Genomic DNA, 26,279 nt, shown 5'->3' on the forward strand with positions numbered 1-26,279 from the left:
TTTATACAATAGCAATAAAGCTCAAATTGACTCTACGTATTAGTTAGAAAACGTTTGTATGGGATAAAGGAAAGTACTGTTTTTAGGGTTTTCCGGCAATTATTTGATATTTTCTCGCCGTAAAAACCATCCTTGAGCTTCGACGAATATTAAAAAAAAAGAATTGGCCAAATTGGTCCAGGCGTTCTTGAGTTATGCGCTTACCAACACATTTAGCGATTCATTTTTATATTATAGATAAAGGTCGTATCGTTTGTTTCATTCATACAAAACAAGTATAGTTTAATAGATGCAATCAATAACAAACAAAATAAAACCAAAAATATATTCATTGTAAATATTTTATTTCAATTACTATGAGTGCTTATTGGTAACCAATGATACAATTACGCGACACCGCGTCAAATTCTCGTAATATCTATTCGTAATGAGCCACTGGCTGTATGGGGCCGCGCCGTCGGCCGCCTCCGCGACGCGACAACAAACTTCAGATTGGTTCTCGCATGGAGGCCGGTTAAAAACTATGTAATATCTAGGATCTATTTTTATAAAGTTTATCAGTAATAAAATCATTATTCTGCAATTTTGCTTAAATCCAAATATAAGTTTCATTTCAATGCCGAATAACAACAAACCGTTACTATAAATTTCCAAAAGTCATTTTTTTATACCTTAGTTCTGATTTGTAAATATGCAGCATTGATAAAACTGTAGGCATAACATTAACTTCTGTATCCTTGTGTATTCAATAGACTATTATTTATCTATAACTAATTGTCTATACACAGAGGCACACAATTCTTAGCAACTAGCTCAATGTTATAATTAGGAGCTTACCGTTCAAGTATAAATGTCACTAACGACTTAAATTAACAATGTACAGTCCGCATCGGAATGCGTCTCATCTCAAGAAGTGCCCATATAAGTACAAACACTTGGCACTTCCGTGGCTCATAAGTAGACACAAATCTTAGGTCACTTCTAATCTAACACTATAGGCGGTCCCCCGACCTCGCCTGCTATGACCAGAGTCGGTTCGCTTACATGCTACGTGATGTTCACTGCAAACAATACATGTTATTGTTTGCAGTGAATTATAATTTACAATTAGCTTTCGATTGAGATGATTGTACCGTTTGGCTTTGATTCCACTCGAAACACGGATAATGAATTAATTTTACGATTAAACCAGTGGCGTTGTAGTTGGGGAGGGGGGACCTCCTGCCCCGGCTGCATATTTAACGGCAAATATGTAAACAAAGAAAATTTACTTTTGTCGTATGTATCACTAGCTGAGGAGCACGTGACACTCATTTCCTGAAATCTCTTTTTTGCTCCCGCTCGTTGCTTATGAGCGACATTAACCCACGCCACGCCAATGGTTTAAACGTATTGTTTTATAACATATCCACACAGGGATATCTGCAGTCACAACTCAAACACTCGGCTTCATTCAGCCAAAAAGACAGCTCACGAAACCTGTATACGTGCACTATTTTTACCACATTGTTCAACACTACACGAAGTCACTGTGATAAGGTTCAATTCTCATGAATATTTCCACTCACTAATTCGGCTTAACTAAAAGCGACTAGAACTAAAACATACAACCTAAGCAATTTCAAATTGTCATGAACTAAAAATATAACTTTATTGGCATAAATAAATCGCTATTTACAAAGTATTGCAGTAATAAAATGTTACATGTATATTGACAATATCTGTAGTTTCATTCATAATTTTAATTGAGCATAAATAAGGTGCATTTTCTTTGGAAATTGTTGCTTACTTGAGCTTATAGTTCTTAATAATAAAGAAATAAGCAATAAAGTAATAGTTATCATAAAATAAACTTTTATGATTTATAAGTATTTAAGTTATGTTGGACAAAAGGGCGATACTAAGCATTATAACGTAAGAACCATGAATGACACTACAGTTTCAGGGGCCACAACCAAGATGCCATTTTACAATCGTTAACGCTAAGGTTATGTATGAGAATGACATATCCTAACAATGGACATATCGATAGGATATCTCATTTCCATATACTTTTTTTTTGTTTTCTATTAGTGTTAACGATTACAGAAAGGCGTCTTGTCTACAGCCCGAGAATTCAATTATTATAACGTAAATTTCGTCAACATTTTTAGAATTTCAGTCAACAAAAGCCTCTTGTTCTCGATATTGATTTTAATTTAAAAAAGGTATCACATTTTTTTTCTTACGAATATGATCATTGTTTTTGTGTTCAGGCCTTGACAATAGAATATAACATCAACATAACAGCATGCAATAAAATTAGATATATATAACTTTGTATATATTTATTTGATTGTGCATTCAAATATGTGCTGTATTGTAATATTACAAGAAAGCTCTACCACTGGTAACGAGCCAAAATATAGAACCGAATTGATTAATTTCCACACGATATTCTAGCTGATCGTTTCCCTAAAATAACTTTATCTAATTTATCGTATCACTTCAGTAATAGTACCAGGGTACGCAAGTCTTTCCAAATATCTACACTAACTGTGTGTTGGCACATAGCGACGAAATTTGATATGTTGTGCGAAATGTAACCAAACAATTAACATTTTTGGTTCATTAATTTACATTGCAAGGCACTATAATATTTTTTGGTATTAACATGGGAAAGTACCGGCTGTACACAAAACAAAACACTTGTCTGGGGGTCTTAATATACCTAATACTGTGACAGTAAAATAACGAGTAACACAAATATTGAATTCGGGTCTTCACGGTACATATGGGCTCGGACAGGTTTGTTAGTAAATCCAAGTCATAATAAAACACGACTCTGTTCCGATGTCATTAGAGCACATTCTAACGCAGTGGTACCGTAAAGTCACCGTATAATGGCGCCAACACACACACAGCACTATTCCCAGTCGGCGGCGGTTTACGTGGCCGGTTCGGGCGTCTTTTTCTTCGCGACCGCTGTCGGCCTCCTCGGATCAGGTCTTCCGCAACTCTACAAGCTTCACATCCTTGACGTGCAAGTTGTGCTTGGACTTGGCCGCGAACTTGATCACCGCTTGTGTTGACACCAGCGGCACGTGTCGAAGGTCCAGTCTGTATAATCAGATTACATTTTTAATTACTGTAATGGATAAAAATAATTACGGAGGCAGACGACCAACATTTTCCGTAATTTCTTTAATCAATACATTTTAGAGGGCAATTATGTCAGGTACAGACTAAGCGAACAAGTACGAGCGAATGCTACTGAACGAACGCTTAAGTATCGTACGATTTACCGAAGCCAAGTAAACATACGGTCCCAACGGACACACAACTTATACTAATTCGCTTGGTCTAACCCAAGATGAAAGCTGTTTGAGACGAACGTTTTAGTACAATGTATATACCTAACGAGGTTGGGGCACCGCGCGAGGTGGTCCAGCGCAGCCTCCGTGAGCAGTCGACAGCCCGCTAGGGACAGCCGCTGCAGTGTGTGATGTGCCAGCTGTGCCGCGCCCGCGTCTGTCAGCCGCGCACACGACGACGCGTCGAGCTCAACCAACTTAGGCAGCGCCTGCGCATAAACATTGCACTATAGATTAACACTATCACGCACTTACCAGCACTTATCTGGAGCGGTAAGACATCGATTATAACCGATGAGAGTGATAAATGATATATACCGAGCTTTGCAAAATGTAAAAAAAATATATCTTGTTTGATTACTAATCTCGTGATGAGAAATCAACCATTCACAAGAACTTTCCCTTTTATTTCTATCATGGTTTAAATGTGTGCCAACACATGCATATTTGAAAATTAAATAAATAAATAAAATTAGTTTTTATTAATATACCACAGCGCATTTGTTTACCTGTACGACGTATCGCATGGCGACGTCGGTGATATCTGTGCCAGGCAGCCGTAGTACGGCGAGTGCGGCGAGGCGCGAGGGCTCGGCGCCGGACCGCGCGCCGCCGCCGGGCCGAGAGTTCTCCGGCGGCGCCAGGATGCCGCGCAGCTTGGCGTCGTCCAGGCACCGCGCGAACGACAGGTCCAGCGCGGTTAGCGGTGGGCACGTCGAAGACCGCAGCGCCAGCGCCGCCTCCGCGGGTGAGCCCGCTAGTGACAGCGACCGCAGCGCTGGGAGGCGGCCCAGTAACCTACACAAAAACAACCATTAAATTCAAATTTTATCTTTCCCAATTAGAGTGCCCATTTGCAATACCTTACAGAGATATTACAGAACTTATTTTTCGCTAATAAGTATTTTTTAAACAGTTGAGTTTATGCTTAATTTCATAAAAGGGACAATGCTATATTTTTTTTCCTTTCATTTGAACCAATTTAATGAATGTTTACTTTTACAACTATAAATAATCTTGAAAGAAGTTGTAACAGATGTGATGTCACTAAGCACTGATCGGTGGATTAAAGACACTTCTGTTTTACGTTCCTTTTAATTTGTGTTTATTGTTAAATATCACTATTGACTTAAATAAAAAAGATTATGTGGCTGTTCTATTCAATCCATTCTATTGCATAATAAAAATACAATGAAGGTTTGTTACCAAGCAAGTTGTCGTCGCGCGAGGTGGCACCACTCGAGCCCGAGCGAGAGCGGCTGTCGGCGCGCGATGCCGGCCAGCTGCGCCGCCGACACCCGCACCTGCACGAACGACATGCTGCGCCACAGCGATGGATCCATCTGCAAGATAATGGCATTGCCACATGTACTAAACTCTCGAATCTAACAGATGCTTCAAGTTAGACAGTAAAGTACAATATTCGAGGGAACCGTCGAAGCGATCGAGCAAGTACGTAGTTTTCTGGAACTAGATATTGTAAATTATAAATTTATAATCAAAGTGAAGGCATTTTTATACTACATTAAATATTTTAAATTATAATAATAACATGGTAAACTGACAGAATACTCAGCCCAGGTCTTGCACACGAGCGCACAGGTGGCGAGCTCGTGCGGCGTGAGTTTCGCGAAGACGCAGAGCATCGCCTCGCGGTCGAGCCAGGGCGAGCCCGCGGAGCCGGCGGCGTGCGGCGCGTGGTGCGCGTGGTGCGGCGCGTGCGGCGTCGTGGTGGCGGGCCGCACCGGGTACAGCGGCTTCTTCAGGACCTGATGCAACCAAACACCTTCATTCTAACCACTTGTTTCTCTAGTTTCTAGTTAATTTTAGTAGACAGTAATTGTTGCATTAAACAGCTAATGTAGATTAGTATTCATTTTATAACCATTTATTTGAGAGCATAGATTAAAGTGTGACTTGTATTTGGTTGGCTTATATATTTATATGGCAAATGGCATTTTGTTAGAAGTTGTTAAACAAACTCTTACGATTTACAAGTGTAACAGTATTAATAGTGGGTATACTGGTTGATTCGGAGCAACATCAAGACAGTTCATGGGAATAAGGCCGGTTAATAGTTCTTGGACATATAAAAATGAAGTGTCAGCAGAACTACTTTTAAGACACTTACATACTGTTTTGTGAGTTTTACCTTGGATGAGTGGTGTGTGAGCTGCAGCGCGAGATGTGACCGCAGCGCCTGCTTCTTAGGCGCCTCGTCCTCGTCGGAGGCGCGGCGTTTCTTGGCAGAAGGCTCCCACGCCTCCGCGCCGCCGCCCACGCCCGCCACGCCATCGTCCTCCTCGCGCTTGATTTCTGATGCACATGATGGAGATTTTGTTATGGTGTTGAGTAATTAAGGTGCATTAAATTAATAGATCTAAACAGTTCACATCTCGTCAATCGATATTTATAACTTAACACCACTCGACATCGCTTTGCTACGACGGTGTAAAATGTTTCTAACTTTCTCCGAAGTACAAAATGACTTTCCAAACAATAAAATGCGTGTCTGACTAATAACTTATTAATGATAGCTGTTATAAGTTTCTCGATACGTACCATCCTCTGACTTGATATGTGGTACTTCGCTTTTGGTTTCATTGTCTGAACCGGCCTCCGATTTCAACGGGACTGGAGGTGCCGGTGGAACCAATTTGTTCTGCAATATACAATGAATGAGTCAAAGTAACAAAGAGCAAACAAAGTTATTTATTACATTTTTCTATACTAGTAACAGAAGAGGCAAGCAATCCGCACCCTTGATAAGCGACACGACCCTTCATTGCCATACAAAAAAGAAATCAAAATGAAATATAGAGCAGCAATACAACATACCTGATTATTATGATGTTGGCTGAGCTGGCTGGCATCTGATCCTACACTCATGCGCCTGATGTCCGACGACTTCTGACGCGCTCGGAAGTGCCGCGGCTGCAATTTGATTTATTTTTCAAAAATAGTCACCTCATTTTCCTTCATATTTCCTAACACACGCTGAGAAGTCGATAAGAACGTTATGTAATCACGCTATAGTTTCCGAAAACCTTTTCCACACATCGTTTATCAAAGCGCAGCGTAGCTAAAGAATCGACCGCTGAATTGTTAAATACATTAACTCCTCACTATTGGACTCCACTTGACTTGTGATAATCTGATGGCAACTTAAATCAATATACTCTTTTACTAAGACTATAGATCTAGACTCCAGATTGATGTTGGTACCTTGTAATCATGGTTGAGTCCCATGGTGGTGCATGTGGGGCACTCCCACGAGTTAGGCAGGTCCTCGTTGATCTGTCCTCCAGGCGGCACGCATGCAGGATGCACGATGCTGTAGCAAACTGAACACTCGCGCAGCGAAGACGGACCGTTGCGACCTGACGAGTTGTCATGAGATGAAAATCAGAATGTTAAATTCTAAACGCTAGGAATATATTATGTAGTATTTATTATATTAAGCTATTGTTTTTACTTAGTATCAGTCCAGTCTGAATTTTTTGCCCAATAAGGCCATAGGTTCGTCAGGGATTAAGCTGTGATGTGTGCATATATTTTGTTTTGTGTTAAGCTAAAGTGACAGTTGTTTTCAAGCCAGGTCTAGGAAGAGCATGGGCGACCAGCTAAAGGTCTTGGCATGCGCGAAGACTATAAAATTTATATCTCACAAATAACTTATGCAACCTCGCATTTTAATATGTTAAGGATACTATAATGGAAGCAACATTTCCAAGAGGCCAATATGCCCCAACTACATTAATTTTATTTTTACACTGAATGATGATTCTCCTTTACCATTGGACAGAACACTTGTTGAGCTTCTGTTTTATAAAAATAATTTTGTTGATAATACCCATTATTTTTCTGTAAAGTTTCTGGATTAGCACAAAATAATTCATTTTACTTATAAATAAAAACATTCACATAATATTATATCAATCTAGCCTTTAGCTGAATATTCAGTGTAACAAATATAATATTATGTGTACATTTTACAAATACATCTACTATTATTAATTAAAAGTAGACTATAGGCCATTCCAGAATGTTATAAGTACATAGTTACCAGAGTTACCCTTAGCCTGCGGTGCGACCGGCGTCTGCATCCAGCCGTCCAGGTGACACACCGCGCACGACGCCGTCACCGGTAACATAGGCTGCAGGACAAAATTTATTTATTAATTTTAATGATTTCTTATGATTACACGAATGTTGAACATCGAAATAAAACTCCAAGTCCGCCCCGGGACCATGAAGGATGCAAATTCTTCGAAAGATTAGGAGAACAATAAAACTTAAAAATCAGGCTAAAATCCGAAATCTCTATGCTGCTAAGTTGCTCTCTATGCTGTTGAAATTTCGAATCCTACATTTAACTATAATAAATTAGTTTTTTTTATTGCCTTAGTAGGCAAACAAACAAGCGGTCCACCTGATAGTAAGCAGCATCCGCCGCCCATACACTAAAGCAATTGAACGGCGCAGCCAAGCCGATTCCTACCGGGAAGCCTATGGCATTCCGTTGCTAAGTAAAAAAGCATAATCCAATAAGCAAACAGTACTGCCTTTTCTGACTGGTAATTAATTATATCCGCTAAGCCAGTAACTGCATTAATTTACATAGCCTTTTCTTTTCGCCTATATACTACGGTAAAATCATAGTTAATATTAAATAGCAACGTTAAAACCTATAAAATACACTCAACAGTACCTGTAAACACTGTCGCATAATGCACGTTTGCTTGGCGCGGCCGAGTCCGCCGAACTTCACCATGTCGTGGCAGAACACGCACTCGCCGCAGTCCGTACGCTGGCACGCTTCGCATTTCTTGCATCTACAATTACGAAACGAATATTTCATTTATTAACCATCATTAAAATGCTTTAAATATTTCAAAACAATATAAAAGAATGTGCCCGTGTGAAACAACATTTATCCATTATGAATGTTTTTAACATGTTTGATATCATTATTGGTTTATACTTTACAACAATTTTGTACAACCTAATCATTATAACGTGACTGAGATCGTACCAAAACGATGGAAATATTTTTTCCTTATTATTCATGAACATTCTAGGTACACATAATTGTAGCGTATTGTATTGTAGTGTAGTGGTGTGCTTCGTACCTAGTGCGCCTGCGGCGCGGCGCGTGGTTGGCGTGGTCGGGGCGGGCGCGCGCGGCGCCGGCGCGGTGCAGCCCGCCGCGCCCGCCGCGGCCGCTCGACTGCCGCCGCTCACCAGACACCACGTCGTCAGGACCTGAACACACGATGATTGAGATTAAACTATGGACGCTTCATATTTGCTCACAAGTGACGAAGCGAGAGATGCATGGGAAGTGTGACTGACAATCAGGTGCGCTGTGACCATATTATAACTGAAATCCGATAGAACACTGATTAAATATTCGATGTTTGATCGGGAGTTCAAACAATTAACACCCGATAATTTGTGTGAGTGCTTACTTACTATCACTTTCTTGCACAATTTAAATATATAAGCGTGGTAGAGACGAAACACTGACTTTTAAAACTATAGTAAAAAATTAAATACACTAATAAACATATAATAAAGAATGTCTAAGTACATTTCATTACCTAGATGGTTATCAATTGTAACAGATTTCGCCAGGTTAACGACCTGTAACTGTTACTACAGTATAATCCGTTTATTATGACTCTGCCTATATTGACCAACCTCTTATTATGACGTAATTACACTACGAAGTTTGGTTTTCATATAAGATTCTTTATAAAAAAAGTCGTATATAATGACTTCCCTTACAGTGACATGTCGCTTATTGTGACCCCTTTTAATAAATTATGTCCGGTTATAATGACCGACATGATTCTTTACGCCTTCAGTAATGTTCCTTGATTCCCGACGACGTTCGGCACGTGGCTCGTTTTTGTTTTCAATCTCAGTGAGTAATTGACATAGCGATGTCTTCTATACACAATAGTATTAGAGACTGTTTTTACAATAAAATAAAAAAACAAAAGCAGACAAAAATTACAGATTACTTACATTAAAAAATACAACTTTTATGTACATACATACATACATAGGTATGTGCTTATTACGTGCAATTTTTATTTTATAAGTTACTTTGTTTCGTTATTAAAGTACTTAAATACATGCATACTATTTACATAAAAATGTATTTTTTTCACAAAACGCTTTGTATGACGTCCGCTTATTATGACGTGTTTGTCAATTCCTTTCGATGTCATTATAAACGGATTCGACTGTACTTTTATACCTGATAATAAAAATCTTATCTACTTTACACTTGTATCAACATATTCATTTGTAACAAATAAATTGGCAAAGACTGCCTATTTCTATTGTTATTTTAAAACTGGATTTCGATTATAAAAACAAAAAACAATATTTAAGACTGTAATTTAGAAATTCATTTTTAGGCTAAATAATATGCCTATTCGCAACCAAATAAACTCGACGTCACTTCCGATTTAACACTATTAAGCATTATTCTATAACTAATTCATAAATGCTGGTGTTTGGTATTTTCCAATTTCCAACAACCACTCCGTTTTGTAAGGGGCAACAAACACTGCTTCAATACTGTATGTGCTTAAATTTTACAAGCAGCAGAGATTGCTTTCAGCGGAGCTACTGTCTATTCGGCCCAATTTCAATGTCCCAAAAACGCGACTCGTAAGGCGTTTAATTTTAATTTCTGTGATTGATCGAGAGACTCATGTGTCGTCAGTCACGTGTCAATCTCGCAACCAATCCTAATAGAACGACACGGAGTGGTATCATGTTTATTTTTGCCGCATAAGCAGACAGCTGGTATAGGAAAACGAACACTTTAAATCAACCACAGTATTATGGTAATTAATTGTTACAAGATTTCGCTTTCAGCCGTAGAATAATAAAAGACTATAGCATTAACATCGTGGAATTAATTCGGATACAAATTTTGATTTTACAATTCCATTTTATTGTTATATATCTGCTATTATTAATCGGCATTAGCAAAATCACGAATACATAAACAATGGAAGCCATAATATAATAAAAAAAAAGAATATTAAAACAACTTACCTATAAATAATAATTTAAAAAAAATCCTCAAAAACTAACCTTTAAGCACAGGTATTCCCGTCACGGCCAAGTGTTGTTTGTCATGTCTGTGCTGTTCGACCAACGTGCGCACGTCCTTTACCAACGCTATGGGGTCGGATAACAACTCCGGCACCGACTTGCGACCGGCAGGCAACTGATGTAGATACATCACTATGGCCTGAAAATAAAAAATGAATATTAGACTATTTACGAAGTTCCACTGGACCACACTGAATGGACAAAATACTAACCTCAGCAATAGAGGCCCATTTAGTGAGACAGTATATAATACAGTTAAGTATTAATTATTTATAATAGGGTACGAATATGTGTTGAATATAGCAGTAGACTTTAATACATTGGATGGGTATGAAATCGAAAAGTTATAGCAACACAAAACACGAAAGTGTGTGCTTGGTTTATACTAAACACTATGCAATAGAACCACACATCAAAACATGTTGCTTTCAACAGTAATGTGTTAATAAATGATACTAATGTCTGTTTATTGTTCCATTTCAAGCCGATAATGTAATTTCCAACAACCACCCCCACATTCCTTGGTTTAATGTCAGCTACACACCAATGATGACTTGTAATGTGGGTGTTTAAAGACACCTACATACTGAGCTTTGGTTTCAAATATCAAAATAGCCGTACATGGAACGCATGCGCGTCACGAACGCTCCGAGACCGCCCACATCATTGCAAAAGTAGTTAAATGTCATATGTCAATAAAAGGTCAAAATTCAAAACTTTTATAGATTACTGGAATAATATTTCAAATTGTAAGGACTTCGTCTTCCATCCTACATAATGCCCACGCCTTTTTACTGTTTCCGCGCTGCTACCAAAATCCAAGACATCTTGGCTCAATAGATAAAGGTTTTGAAAGTAAATACAGAATGGAACCCTTAATTATAAAAGTAATCTTTTAATAGGTACCTTTTCTCGACGTAAGTTATCAAAGAGAAACCAGTTGAACGGATGGATGACAAATAAAACTTAAGCATACTTGTTTTGTATTAAGTGTTATAGTAAGCAGAGATAGAAGAGTTGGCACCTTGAGTCCGTGCAGCTCGTTCTGCGTGAGGTGCGCGTGGTCCTTGGGCGGCGCGAGCGGCGCGGCGACGCACTCGGGCGCGAGGTGCGAGCGGCCCAGCAGCGCGCTCACGTAGCGGTCCAGCACGTACCACAGCATCTCCGTGAAGAACGGGTAGCGGAACTTCTGCGGCACCTGCGCAAATAACACCTCTGATAAATTTCAATTTAGTCATAATAGTTAATGGTTCCTTTACGTCGCCTTGTTTTTTTTTTCCCATGCGACAACTCTTGATCTTTGCTGAGATTCAGTAATACTTGAATATGAGTTTGTTGCCTAGATGTCTTAAAAGGTATTCTTTTAATCTAATCACATAAGAAATACTTAAATGATTGATTTTATTCTATAACATATTTCCTTCCCAGAATATGAGACTCAATTAACCAAACACCAAGTTATTTTTATTGCTCCAATCAAGTCATTTGTATCAACTTCTGTATGTAAAACCCAATTATCAATTAAAACACTCATACCGCAACTTAGTAATACTTTCTAAGATTGATTTTTATTTTACCTTAGTGACGTCTTCAACCTGTGCGATTTTCAGCTGCTTCTCGATGCCGAACTGATGCAGGAAGTTGCCTCCGAAGACCAGGGAGTCACTCGGTGTGTATACCGCGTGGATCCAGCCGGTCGGAATGAAGAATGTGTGGCCAGCTTGAAGCTTAAAATTACCCATGATTATATTACAAAATATGCCACTAAAATGGTCATATCTTTTAATTGAGTTGACTAAAGTTTATTTTTTTTACAGCTCGTACGAGGAGACCGTAGGCCACCGTATTTTATAGAAATTTGAACTTGATAGTTCTACACGTTCCTCAAAAATAGGGTCTAGACACAAACAAAAAGTGATCCAATAAGGGCTCCTTCTGAAGCATGGAATATTAGATATAACAATAATTCTAAACTATTATAAAATAATAATTCTAAACTATTATAATAACAAACTGAAATATTTTATTCTCATCCTGTACAGTTATCTTTTTATACTCATATATCGATACTACCATCGATTTTCTGTTATAAATGCAAGTTTTATAAATTACATAATATATTCATATCACAAACTTCTGTGTAAAAGTAATATATACTTACATGAACGCGAATGCATTTCTCAACCGTATCTCCGAAGAATACGTCCGATTGTTTTCCAGAGAGCACCCACTTCTCATAGAGCTGCAGATTCTTCTCAGTTGGCGGGATGAGCCAGAACACTTTGGCGCCTGAAATTAAACACAGATATCATTACTTACTGGCCTCAATACAATAAAAAAAGGACTGAATGAAACAAACTCCTTTTTTAATGTCGGTTAAATGTTCAAAATAAGAAATCTAATTACCTCTGAGAATGTGATACCATACGGAAGTGCCTCCGAAGTCAATGTGGAAATCAGTGTAGCAGCCCTTGACCGACATGAGACAATACTTCTGCACTTTTGGATACATCATGTCGTCCAACGCGTTGGTAGATTCAGTCTGAAAGTAAACACAATTAGTAATATAATTTCGAATAAACTTAAATAAATAACTTGACATACTAATAATAACAAATACAAGAGATCTTTAAACCTCTTTCAAAAAACAATAAAAATAGAAAAAATAATTTAATTGAAATAAAACTATTTTGCGGATGTTATCGCGGTTTTTATATTATAATTTTCTCCCGATGTTTCGAAGATAGGGCGCGTGCCTATCGCCAAATCGGGCACAAATTCCAGACACCGGGCTAATACTGAGTAAAAAAACGCAATCCCACTTTGCCCGACCCGCGAACCAAAGCCGAAACCTCAGTACTGCAGTCGTACCGACATGCTACCGGCTTATCTCTATTCCCATTTACGGCTATCAAGACATCACTGTCCTCAAACTTTTCTGCTGACAACTCTGTATAGTACAGCTGCTTTATAAATATCTCCGTTAGTAAGTAGATAAGGTAAGTAAGAAATCGGTAAATTTAGTAAAATATGATCTCAATCACAAGAGTAAGAATAAATTAACTAACTATCAATCGTAAGTTGATTAGGAAAATGTATCAAAATGCGCCGCATATATCAAATGAAGTCATTTATTTCGGAATAAAATTCCATAGTATTGTTAGTAACAAAAGCTAATCTATACTATTATATAAAGCTGAAGAGTTTGTTTGTTTGTTTGTTTGTTTGAACGCGCTAATCTCAGGAACTATCGGTCCAAACTGAAAAATTCTTTTTGCGTTGGATAGCCCTTTGTTCGTGGAGTGCTATAGGCTATATATCATCACGCTATACCCGATAGGAGCGGAGCAGTAATGCCTATCTCAGGAACTACCGGTCCGAACTGAAAAATTCTTTTGCATTGGATAGCCCTTTGTTCGTGGAGTGCTATAGGCTATATATCATCACGCTATACCCAATAGGAGCGGAGCAGTAATGGCTAATCTCAGGAACTACCGGTCCAAACCGAAAAATTCTTTTTGCGTTGGATAGCCTTTTGTTCGTGAAGTGCTATAGGCTATATATCATCACGCTATACCCAATAGGAGCAGAGCAGTAATGGCTAATCTCAGAAACTAGGAGTTTGAACTGAATAATTCTTTTTGTGTTGGATAGCCCTTTGTTCCTGGAATGCTATAGGCTATATATATCATCACGCTATGCCCAATAGGAGCGGAGCAGTAATCGCTAATCTCAGGTACTACCGGTTCGAACTGAAAAAATATTTTTGTGTTGGATAGCCCTTTGTTCCTGGAGTGCTATAGGTTATATATCGTCACGCTATGACCAATAGGAGCGGAGCAGTAATGAAACATGATGCAAAAACGGGGACAATTTATTAGTTTTGAGAGCCTCTGTTGCGTGCGCTGCGTAAACGGTTAAAGTTATGCAACAATAATGTATGACGGGATTGTTCCTCTTAAAGAGTTCTACAAAAATATATCATAAAACAAAAGTCCCCCGCTGCATCGGTCTGCCCGAACGTGTTAAACTCAAAAACTACCCAACGTATTAGGATAAAATTTGGTATGGAGACAGTTTGAGACCCTGGGAAGAACATAGGCTCCCGGTAAAATATATAGCGTGACTTTTATAACGGAAAACTTTAGCCCGAAAAACTTTATAACGCGGGCGGAGCCGCGGGCAAAAGCTAGTTAAAATATATTACATTAGTAAGTTAATAACTCGTCCCACCCAGATCTTCAGTAAAGGACAGCTATGACTCTCTGTAATCATTTTAGCACACTGATAGAATTTCCACGAGGTCTGAATAAGATTGATGTAGCTTTCTCACGCGTTATGGCGTGTAAGTCACCAATACGTAACAAAAGTGTATATAACATTTGATAACAGAATTCTTGCCTGTTGGTCTTTCAAGTGACGCGGCCACACGGTGTCCACCCAGTCTATCTGGCGCACGATACGCGGCGCCTGCACATAGTTCTCGAGACGCGTGTGCGAGAACTCCAGTGATATCACGTTCAACAGACGCTCTTTGTTGGGATCGTCGTAGTAACGCTGCCAGTCCTGTTAGAAGATTTAAGCGAAGTTTAGATGGTTTAGAAATTGAGATGTCTTTCTAAGTAATTTTACCGTTTTTGAACTTTGATCACGGCAAGACTTCTGCAATTTTTTTAAGTTTGCATGTGATTCGGCATTAATATAGAACTATATTTTAAAATATTGCTGCTAGTGTAATCATCATCATACTTGTCAATCATCATTTATGTAATTAATTATAGTATAAGTAATGCTTTATTTCATTTTGATTTTTATTTCATTTGCATAAACTTAATAAATAGACGTCTAGGTATTCATATTATTAATTACATAGAATAAAATACTCGGAAAAAATTACAAAATACCAAACATTTCTTCGAAAGAAATCGTATATACCACAGATAATGACAAATTAAATTGTTACTGCTGTTATTTCAAGAATATCGTAATAAAAAATGGATTATAAAAATATTAACTACGTAAACAATACAATATGATAAATAAGTAATATTTTGAAAATATATATAGCTAAATTATCAATGAAAACATGAAAATTTATTTTCATATTTTATCAATAAAACAAATCATGTAAGTTGTAATATAAAAAAATCCTTATAGTAAATGACATATAGATCATTTCTCATTGTACATTTGTGGGCCTACTTATTATCTGATAACTATTACCTAACTTATATTATTATTAACTCAAAATTCGTCTTAACTTGAAACAAATAAACATTTCTTAATATATTATATGTAATAAGAAATCTAAAAAGAAAGCAATCTTGATCGTAGCAATAAAATTGGTTTCGTAAATTATCACTTTTAATTTTGTTAACAACAAAAAGAAAAACACGTATTTATGAGAGCGATGAACAAAAGTTCATGTGTAATATTCAATAGACATGCACGTGAATGAGGAACCTTCAATGCTTACAAAAATCAGGAAACAATGATACCGAGGCATGCAATGTTTTGAATATATTTGATAAACAGATTTTGTAAACAAAATTATTTATTGCACGATAGCAACACGGCAAAACGACAACTTTCCATCACGCAGCGCGAAACATGTTGAGATATTTTTAATATTATCGATTTTTTTCATATGGAAAACCACCTATACGACATGATTCAGAAAAGCATCCACAATTGTTAAGATTAAAACAACGTGTATTGCAACATTAAAATGTTTCGAAGTTTTCATTTCATATATTGGCCTTTTAATATATAAAAATCCAACATAGTATCACGTTTATATCCTTGAAGGCAGACATATAACTATAACTCTATGTGTGCTTATAATTATAGAAGACACATGATCTATTCCCGAACAACTCACTTGCTAACCAAAAACCTTATACACTGTCCGACCTAGAGGTCGAACCTCACGCGTTTCCTAATTAGGCTGCCACTAGGAACGAGACACTTAACTTGCCATTACAGCCTATGTGATAAATGCAAGTGTAATTTATAAATGAAAACGATCCACTCGAGATGTCTATCTGCCGGCCCCGGCCAAACATTAAGGTCGACAAAACAACTTTAACATCTTGTAAAACCAGCTTTATTTGATACCGGAAAATGTCAACACTGCGAATTGATATTAGCTGTACGCCGCCGGAAGTTTTGCTAGTAAAGAGCAGTAATATGATCAAAGTTCATTGCTAATTAGTATCACACCATGATTTTTCATAAGTAATAATAATATCAGGGCTTTATTATATAATGTTTTACTACTGGCCATGGGCCTCCTCTACTACTGAGAGGGATCCACGCTGGCCTAGTGCGGGTTCACACACCGTCAAAATTCATATAGAGAACTTTTCAGGTATGCACGTTTCCTTACGATACTTTCCTTCACCGTTAAAGCAAACAATAATTCACAAAGAATACATAATTTTAGAAAAATCAGAGGCGTGTGCCCTTGTGTTTTGAACCTGCCGACATTCGTCTCGGCAGTCCGTTCCACACCCAAACTAGACTATCGCAGTTTAATATTTGATTTTTGTTACAGAATTAAAAACCATTGTAATCTTATGTCTTAGGGTGACAAGCGCAGTGAAGTGCGCCGCAGTACTTTATAATTAAAAGTTATGTTTAGTGCTTTTGTTTATGGCATGGGCTGTAGTAACGCTATTAGTTAACCCTTAGGGTTTACGCGTATTGCCATTCAATATCAAGAAAAAATACGACCGTATAATATCCCATCGAGTCTTCAAGCAAGCAGGTGTTTGGTTTAATAGAAAAATACTTGCATTCTTATATATATATAAACGTATATTACGTATACTAAGATGAAAAACCTGTCAGGGTGTCTCCATTCTCGCAATTCGCATTTCGGGACCGCTTAGAAGTATATCCAGTTTATAGTCATGGCTATCGGCGACTGCGGCCAATGATTCATACTATTGCTACTCGTCTTTTTGGATTGCACAGGCCTTACCAAATCGCATTCAAATCGACAAGTCCGCATAAAAAATTGTATCATCTAATTTAAATTATTTTTTAAAAGACCCAAACAAGTTCCTTGTAGAATGGAGTAGTTGAACTTTAAATACAAAACGATTAGACAACGTCCCACAACGCTCCCTTTATAAGCGCAAAACCGTCGACTTCGGTGCGATCTCGGCATTTTCAATTCAATCTCAAATTCATACATTCCCAATATGAGGCCAAGTGATTCAATAATCTTCTGGAAAACAACTAACGGTCAAGGGTTTCGTTCAAACAAAGAAATTTCAGGCGAATGACGTGAATATATAAAACCTGTTGTAATATCAATGTTTTTATAAACATTTGGTAAACATAAAACAAGTACGAACTACATTTGGATGATAGTATTGCGTATTTATTACTTTATCCTTTGTGCCGTGTTTGTTTACTAACAAAACGCACAATGTGTTAGAACGGATATCGGACTAATTAAGATTAGTTCCCTCGCTACTGTTAATTAATTTCATAAAAACAATTTTTTTGCTTGTTTCCATTTATGGTCAAATAAAATGTATTTATAATTTTATTCTAATTTAATATCGGACTGAATTTTCATTACAAAAAGTTAAGGCATTGTAACATAAAGTAAACCGCGCGTATATCCAATGATATTTCAAAAACTTATAGTAAGTTTTTACCAATCCTGTAATTTTAAAAAAAAACTTACCTTCATAGTCATCTCGATATTTTTCTGCGTGTTGACGTCCATGACGTCGAGGAGACGCCGCGAGCCGACGCACATGCGCACGTCGTTCACGGTGAAGTTGCTGGTCGGCACCCTGCGGAACAAACCGCGTCGCCATTCGTAAACAAACATTGCGAACTTTACGTCGCCAACCGAGTGGAAACTTTGAAAGATCGCGCTTTCATCTCGAAATGTACAGTCAAACCTTACAAGGTTTTTATTATTAGAACATGAATACAGCATGGTCAGCATATTTCGTCAGAAGGTTGTTTTCTTGGAATTTTTTCAGTACTATTAGTCACGTAAGCAATATTCTTAGTTAACGCTTTTTATTATAATTTTGTTGGAAAGTATTCGATATACTATTATTTATGGGTTATGTAACGTGCGACCTAACACTTTTATTTATTTAAATATCAACTGGACGCGTATCATGACTACCAATAAGTGTTTGTTTAAAAGCAAAATTGTATTCTGAAAACAGTGAACCGGCGAACAATATTAATTGATATTACCTGCCAACCCGCATTAGGGCAGCGTGGTTAACAAAGGCAAAACCCTCTCAATAGTAGAGAACATTCGTGCCTAGCAGTGGAAAATATTACATAATAGATAGATAGCTAATACAAACTCTGGTAAAATTATAATACCACGATTTTGACCCTACGTACAAATTGGATGAGTCTTTCTCAGACCTAGAATCAATATATAGTTATAATAATTTTCATCCATGTAATATTGGATTACCTCGCGCAACAATCGAACAGAAAACAAAGGTGTACACTACAAAATAATTAGACGCACGGGACGAACAAAACTCTACGTACGTACTTTTTAATTCAGAAACGAAAGCCACGATGTGTTGTGAAATATTTGGAGTAATTCCAAGTTTTTATAACAGTATGCACGGCATAAAAGTGTGGTGCATACGTGCGATAGCGGTTGAAGTGCAGGCATGGACATTTATACGATACAACACTATAAGAATTTTCAATTCGAACCAGAAGTTCCTGAGATTAGCGTGTTCAAACCAACAAACTCTTTAGCTTTATAGAGAGTGTATACTATTACATAAAACTTAAGAGTTTATTTGTTTAATAATCACAGGAACTACTACTGGTTCGAATTGAATTGTACTATAGATAACAGCCGGCAAACAACATGAACCACTACTGCATGATGGTTTTTTTTGTCGCTACATTTACGTACAAAAAACCTACACCACATAGTGGCTCAAGTCGTTTGCCGGTACTAGGTGTTGCTTGCGGCTCCGCCCGTGTGGATCACATTCACCGGATTTAAAGATCCGCTAAGTATTTTCTCAGGATAAAAACTCGCCTACTTCCGGGATATGGTGTATGCTAAATTTTATTTATGTCTGTTTGGTATTTTTTGTGTTTATTTTTAACAATCATTATAACTTCTTCACAAATACTGAATGAGTATAAATTGATAACTGAGTAGATCAAAGTCAACCTTCAAACCCTTCATGTGTCTTCAATTAATGTAGGTATTAGATAAAGCATTGGGAAACATAAAAAGCAAATAATTATTATGTTAGGGAAAATTAATAAAAAAAATAATAAATTAATTTTCTCTCAATTTCCGTCCGCGCTTTGTCAATTTTGTAATAGGTGAAAATTCAAAATATATCATACCTATACACACAAACAAATATAGGTATAGGAAGTTTAAATATGTGTTTGTAATACCCGAGTGGACATTGTTAGTAAAACGATGTTTTAGAGCAAGAAAGGGTAGTACTATAGTTTTATAACAGCCAAATATAATTTTAAAATAGATATCGGAAATATTGCTTTTGGCAAAATTTTAGTTCATAATGATTTATTTAATTATTTTTTAAGAATGATCTCACCTCATAGGTATAATATAAAAAATGTAGTTATAGGCCATGCTTTATTAGGACATCGCGTCCGATAGTGAGTACACACCTTAGACAAATACTTAACGCCATTTGCAGTTCAGTGGAATAGGAGATAGCTTGTATCAGAGTAAAATTATACACGACAATTAACTTTACAACACTATATTTTCACGTCTTTACCAGATTGATGTTTCTCTTTATTTCTAGATACCCTTAGACATAAACTACCTGGCTATCCATTTCTAAACTGAAAAGTAGTGTCAAACTCTCGAGCCGATTTAATGAGCAAAAATAGAGTCTCGGATCTCTATTTTATACACTATATTAATTTGTAAACCAAAGAAGGTTTAGATGGACGCTCATTGCACAAAAACAAAATAAATAAATTGATCTTTATTTAGTGTGCACTGTTTAAAATATTTGAACTGATTTTGAAAAGAACAGCAGTTTCATTTCCGTTCTTTACTAAAAATGCTTTCCGAACTAGGAGACGACGAACAATTAAAGGACCCTAAATCATGTCATTTTATGGGTTCAAATAAATTATTTATTTTATTTCACCCAATGTACTAATGGCCGATTAACCGAAAGGTGTCCTTGTTTAGAAATCTATTACTACAACAAAATTCTCCTGATTCATCTTACAAAACTTTCCCCTTTTCTGAATTATTTTTATCAAATGCTATTCATATTAGACTCAATTTATCTTCATCAGATAAAAATCAATCAATTACTAAAATACAATACAACAAATTTAAAATTCTAATTGTAATGATAAAATAGATTGACTTCTCTATGAAATCGGCTTATAATTTATTAGATAACTTCTATCTGACAAGTGACAATAGAAAAATCAGCCCTTATCATATCAAAATTGATTTCGTTCAGCCAAACTCACTTAGGTAATTAAGGAGCGATTTTATGTCCCACATCCTGTTCTATTTTCGCAGACAAATAAATGTCATTCGCTTATGATAACCTTAAAATATGTTATTTAATCAGTGGACGTGCGAACTTGTCGATAGGTAGCCACAACTTCCCATTACGTCGGCATGGGACCGAAGTGCCGCATCGACTGGTCAGTCATGCTTCTTGCTTAATTATAAAAAAGGTACTTCACATTTTTTGTCAAACAAAGCCGTGAAATTTTTGTTGACGTTAATTAATGGGTTTTGTTTAGACATTTCGCAACATTGCGCTTGCCGGCAATTTATTGCTATTAAGTTTACAGCTGTGACACTACAATAGAGAATAGCATTTGTTTTATACACAACAGAATGTATATAAATTTGGGTAAAGCTCTACTTTCATATGTGTAAACTTCATGATCAAAAAAATAAAATTACATTCTCATAATAATCATCTCACCTTTGTCACTAAGTAGGTAAACTACATTGGAAACATACTGAATTTGTATCTAAAGTTTGCTCACGTTTTCGTATAAAATGTTATTTTCCTAACAGAGACACAAAGTTTACACTAATAAGAAATATGTATTGTGCTCAGCGAAAATGATTACCCAGTAAAATACAAAATAGAGAAAAAATATTTTTAATCCAATAATAAAATAAAAATTATGCTTTATAACTATTGCGTTCCAGTTTTTGAAAAATTAAAAACAAAAAACAATTACACAAAAATATGACAATTTTTTTATAATCCGATTGTACCCGTAAGTTAAAAAATTTAATATGTTTGTAATTATTTACGTATCTTAATACGTATAAAGAGAAAATTTTTGTGAGATTGTAGTTGCTAATCCTTTGGAACTTTCACTGATACTGCTATAGCTGCTGCTATATAGGGTAATTTTTATCCCGGAAAAATATTCATTCCTAAAAAACTTTCTGGCGGGCGGAGTCGTGGGCAAAAAGCTAGTTTATAATCCGCAGTTTGATGTGTCACAGTAAGAAAATTGTAAACTAATATTATATGACAGTCGTCTTAAAAAGTAGCGTTTTTACTGCAGCTTTCGTTAATCAGCGGCATATGTTTTTTCACTATAACATAATATTCTCATAGTTTTTGTAACAAAATAATTTCGATATACATAAGAACAAGAAATTACAATTGTATCTTGCATATTAAATATTCGACTTCAAATTCGCACGCAAATGGCATTTATTATCCATTCTTTTAGAGTAATATGGCGAGCGAGAGAATAAATAACGTTGTCATTTCCGGGTCCATTCTTTAGTAGAGTATAAGTAATTTTTATATCCGGACAGTTACAACAGATTGTAATTGGAATTGTTATATCACTGTTTTAACTCGCGGGACAAAAGCCATACTAAATGTTCTGCAATCTATACCCACTCGCCCAATGAGTGTTATTGAGTTACTATATTATGGCAGTCTGTCGTATATATTGACAGTAGAGTGAAGTTTTCTTTCCAAGGCATTTGGACTGTGGAACTTCTTGATACTTTAAAGTAACATTCGCAAACTAATTAATTAATTTATGAGGTAATATAAACAGGTATTTTGCGAGCATATAAATGAACTGCTCTAAACAACAATACAAAAACTAATTGTATTTTTCTTTCTTTCTAAATTATATAATTTTATTTCATTTTAAATAAAATGATTGGAACTTAGGCTACGGGCTAAGATAGCGATATTGGTAGCCTGAAGTTTCCCACGACACCGGCTTTCGCCTGTATCATCAGCCAAGCACGTCACCGGTTTTCAATTAAGGATGGACAAAAACTAAAATTTTGGTCTACGGTGAAGCAAAGCGAAAATTAGATAATTATTTGTGCTGAATCTACCAACGGCTCCACCTGCCTACGCCCGTGTCACCTGCTAGTCTTTAAAAACAACTTTATAGCCACTTGTGACTAACTTCAAAGCCGTCATACCTCGCGATTGTATTGTGCTATTTAGTATATAAATAGGTAGACTAATGAAATTTTCTCGATTTTCTATATATTTTAGTTGAGAACGATATCTAATACAGTTGTATTTTTTCTACATTAGAGACTTAGTTGACTCGCCAGATCTTGGTCGATTATATAGCAGTAAGTACTATATGCCGGTAAGGGAAGTTTGAGTGGGCATAACTCTATGAATCCCTAATTTTTACATTAAAATTATAAATAGAGAGAATAATTAATATTTCTTTTAGTGACTTGTGTATTGAAATATATAGTCAAGTATTGCAACAAAATGAAATTTGGATTTTCTTAAAAGTAATGAACATAATGATTGTGACAAAGTAATATATATGCCACATAATTATTATCTCTCATTATACTTATCTTCACCAGTAACACATGACAATAGTGTTTCTTTTTTATTTAAGTGAGTTGAAAAGGATTCTCATGAATATAAAAGTAATTACTTGGGTTTTATACATTATCTAATTTAAAATCAAAACTAATATAATCAACCCACCTTGCAGTCATTTAATTTTTATATGCTATGTAATATCTAGTAATGACTAATATGTATGCATAGTTTACTATGATAATTATGTGGCTGATATATTTTTTCTTTATTGATCCACGGCTTCATTGAGTAGGTACATACCTTAATCCAAGTCCAAGTTTTTCTTTGAACAGCAAAGGAGTAGTAAATCCATTTTTCTGCAGATATGACACTGTGATTTCAGTTCCATTCATCTCGAGGACTGCACCAGAGTGTTCAAAGCGTGGGCTCTCCAGTTTGTCAGCGAGGGAGAACCCCCTCCCTCCTTCAGCTTCATCATCACCGAGGGCCCACTCATCAGAGTAAAGCTTGCGCTGTTTGCGTTCCCGCTAAGGGACAATACATTTTATTAGATGAACTGTATAAATAATACAGGTACTATTCAATGGGCATGAGTTATAGCTGATATAATTGTATGATGTTTCAAATGGTTGGATTTGACTTCACATAAAATACTATGGAGCTGTTTACGAGCATACCACGGATTTGACTTTCCAAAAAATAAATTAAAATATTGGCTTACATTAAACTTATTGTAAATTACAAATATCTCAGTAATACATTAACTATCCAATTCCACACAAAAAAACTCAATTGACTCTGGGCCGTTAACTCTTCATATAATTGATTATAAATGATTGAGCAGTACTGTTAAAAATTATTTGTAATTACTGCAGGTGAATATGATTTAATTGATTGGTTAGCTAATCTAATCTAAGGTATAATACCTTTAAGTGAAACATTCTATATCATTTTTTAGATATACTGAGAATGTTGTCTTTTCTATTAATTACCATACTCATTCATAACGTACGAGACAATAGGCGATAAAATAAAGACATTCGACGGTATAATAGCATCAACATTTTCGTAATTTTTACGAAAACGTTTGTTTGTTGGGTTGAGTTTAACTGTACACAAACAGTTATTGTTTGAAATAGACGAGATTTATTTATATAAACGGGATTTTCTCCGCCAAACTGGAGGAAAAAGTGCAAAGTAACTTTCACTTTTAGCACATTTTTTGAGACGAGTTTAAATTTTCTTGAAAATTTTCCGGTGCAGCCGATTGGTGTCCGTTCGGTCGCGTTTTACAATGTAGGTTACTTTTTACAAGCCAAGGTCAATGAAATACGAGCAAAGAATAAGTGTACCTAAGTAGCAACAATAAAACTAGACGCCAGGGCTACGCTCGGCCTCCGGCGCGCAACAAAGAGCCACGACCACGCGAACGTGCCGTATTTAAATCAATATGTTAGTGTTTTAGACGATCGACTCTCGCCAAGCGAGTAATTGTTGAACGGAAGATTAGTCAAGTAATAAAGTAGATTGTGAGCGAGCGTCGATTGTCGAGTGTCGAGCGACCGCCGAGTGGCGAGCGGCGAGCAGTGAGCTCGAGCGCCGAGCGGGCTCGGACTCGACGTGTGGTCGCAACTCGCAGTTCGCATCGCGCACGCCCCGGGCCGCCTGTTCGCACTCCGCGATCGCGAGCCCGCGGGAGGGAAACGCCTTCGCTCCGACACTCGGCCCTACCAGATGCCCACAATGCTCCGCACGCGGAGGATGTCGCCGCCGCGCGCATTACACTCACGACGTTCATTATCATCATCGCTACATCGCAATGCTACAATCTCCAAAACTATTATAGATTTTGACACCTTCTCGCATGCGCGAATGCATACGGCCGCCGCGTTTTAAACTCGGTCGCAGCGTGATCACAAAAAACCAAGTCCGATGACCCTCAATGATGATTGTAGCTCATAACAGGCAAAATCTAACATACATTCCTGTCGCGATCCCGTAATTTTAGTAAATCAATACACGATGCAGCGATGCACCATTTCATGTTTACGTGATCCCAGATAAAGCCACCATGGCGTCACCCGGGACTAAATACGTAAAAATCTAACAATAAACACTCACCAGTTGCCTCGGAACTTGTTTTTTGTTATTCGGCAGTGTTTCCGACATGTTTGTGTTAGTCAGAAACACTGCACCACGAATTTTACACTATTTTACGTAAATATTTTACACGGAGCACGAGAAAAAGTAACGCAATCCACCATTTGCAATAGTCGACACTGTTGCCAACATTGCGACAAGCAATCACTCTGGTGAAATACTAGAGGTTGGTAGTATGCAATACGCCCTATTGGTTTATTTATGAAACGTAATAGCGCGAATATTCAAAACATCGTAATACAATTATGTAATAAATATACTATTAAGTAGAGATAATTGATTTTGAATGTAAAATCTCCCTTATTTAGCCTAATAACACAAATTAATAGTGTTGTACATTCACAAAATGTTATAATTCTTTTTAAACTAAAACTCTTACCATTCATAGTTGATCAGTGTTTGCTAGCATCCACATTTTTAGTTCAGACGTCATTTACATTTTGAAATATAGACCGTCAATTACGGATTTTATTTTAAAAGTAATACAGCAAAATAACCTAAATAATATTATTTGTTACAAAATATGAACGGGGTAATTATTTTATTTGATTTTTTATTTCGTGGTATGAAGCAATTAAAAAAACTTGTATGAATCATAATTATTATATCCAGTATATTACGTATTGTGAATAACGAAAAAAATATGCTTATTATTTAAAATTTATCATAAATATCAAATTACGTTTTACATTATATGTTTAATTGTAGTATGTATACATTATTTTCATTTACTAACTCTCATGAGCATAAAAATTAAAAGTGTATATGTACTACCTATTCCGGGTTGCAC

At 36.5% G+C, this 26,279-nt stretch overlaps 1 protein-coding gene across 3 annotated transcripts; it reads right to left on the minus strand.

Moving 5' to 3' along the window:
- Positions 1-325: 325 nt before the first annotated feature.
- LOC115441364 (jmjC domain-containing histone demethylation protein 1) lies at positions 326-25,620 on the minus strand. Of its 3 annotated transcripts, none has more exons than XM_037436768.1 (21): positions 25,451-25,620; positions 23,630-23,856; positions 18,196-18,307; positions 14,895-15,059; positions 12,900-13,035; positions 12,655-12,782; positions 12,071-12,220; positions 11,518-11,691; positions 10,473-10,632; positions 8,486-8,618; positions 8,065-8,188; positions 7,429-7,510; positions 6,579-6,733; positions 6,192-6,287; positions 5,916-6,015; positions 5,506-5,669; positions 4,919-5,122; positions 4,560-4,696; positions 3,863-4,151; positions 3,396-3,562; positions 326-3,099 (listed from the first exon to the last, which is right to left on the minus strand). In XM_037436768.1, exons 1-21 carry the CDS (start codon positions 25,496-25,498, stop codon positions 2,982-2,984), a joined length of 3,069 nt encoding a protein of 1,022 aa, XP_037292665.1. In that variant the 5' UTR covers positions 25,499-25,620; the 3' UTR covers positions 326-2,981. The 3 variants fall into 3 exon arrangements, with proteins under 3 accessions (XP_037292665.1, XP_037292664.1, XP_037292666.1); XM_037436767.1 differs by having other exon boundaries at positions 7,420-7,510; XM_037436769.1 differs by lacking the exon at positions 25,451-25,620 and adding an exon at positions 24,682-24,869 and having other exon boundaries at positions 7,420-7,510.
- Positions 25,621-26,279: the final 659 nt, after the last annotated feature.

The sequence above is a fragment of the Manduca sexta genome, chromosome 9 (genome assembly GCF_014839805.1).
Source record: "Manduca sexta isolate Smith_Timp_Sample1 chromosome 9, JHU_Msex_v1.0, whole genome shotgun sequence".
Classification (NCBI taxonomy): domain Eukaryota; kingdom Metazoa; phylum Arthropoda; class Insecta; order Lepidoptera; family Sphingidae; genus Manduca; species Manduca sexta.

Excerpts from the sequence above, each read along its gene's own strand:
- LOC115441364 (XM_037436767.1), bottom strand. The coding sequence starts at position 25,498 with ATGTCGGAAACACTGCCGAATAACAAAAAACAAGTTCCGAGGCAACTG. Across the intron at positions 4,697-4,918 it reads AGACCTGGGCTGAGTATTCT|ATGGATCCATCGCTGTGGCG; the intron begins GTCAGTTTACCA and ends ATTATCTTGCAG. Across the intron at positions 4,152-4,559 it reads GCGCGACGACAACTTGCTTG|GTTACTGGGCCGCCTCCCAG; the intron begins GTAACAAACCTT and ends GTTTTTGTGTAG.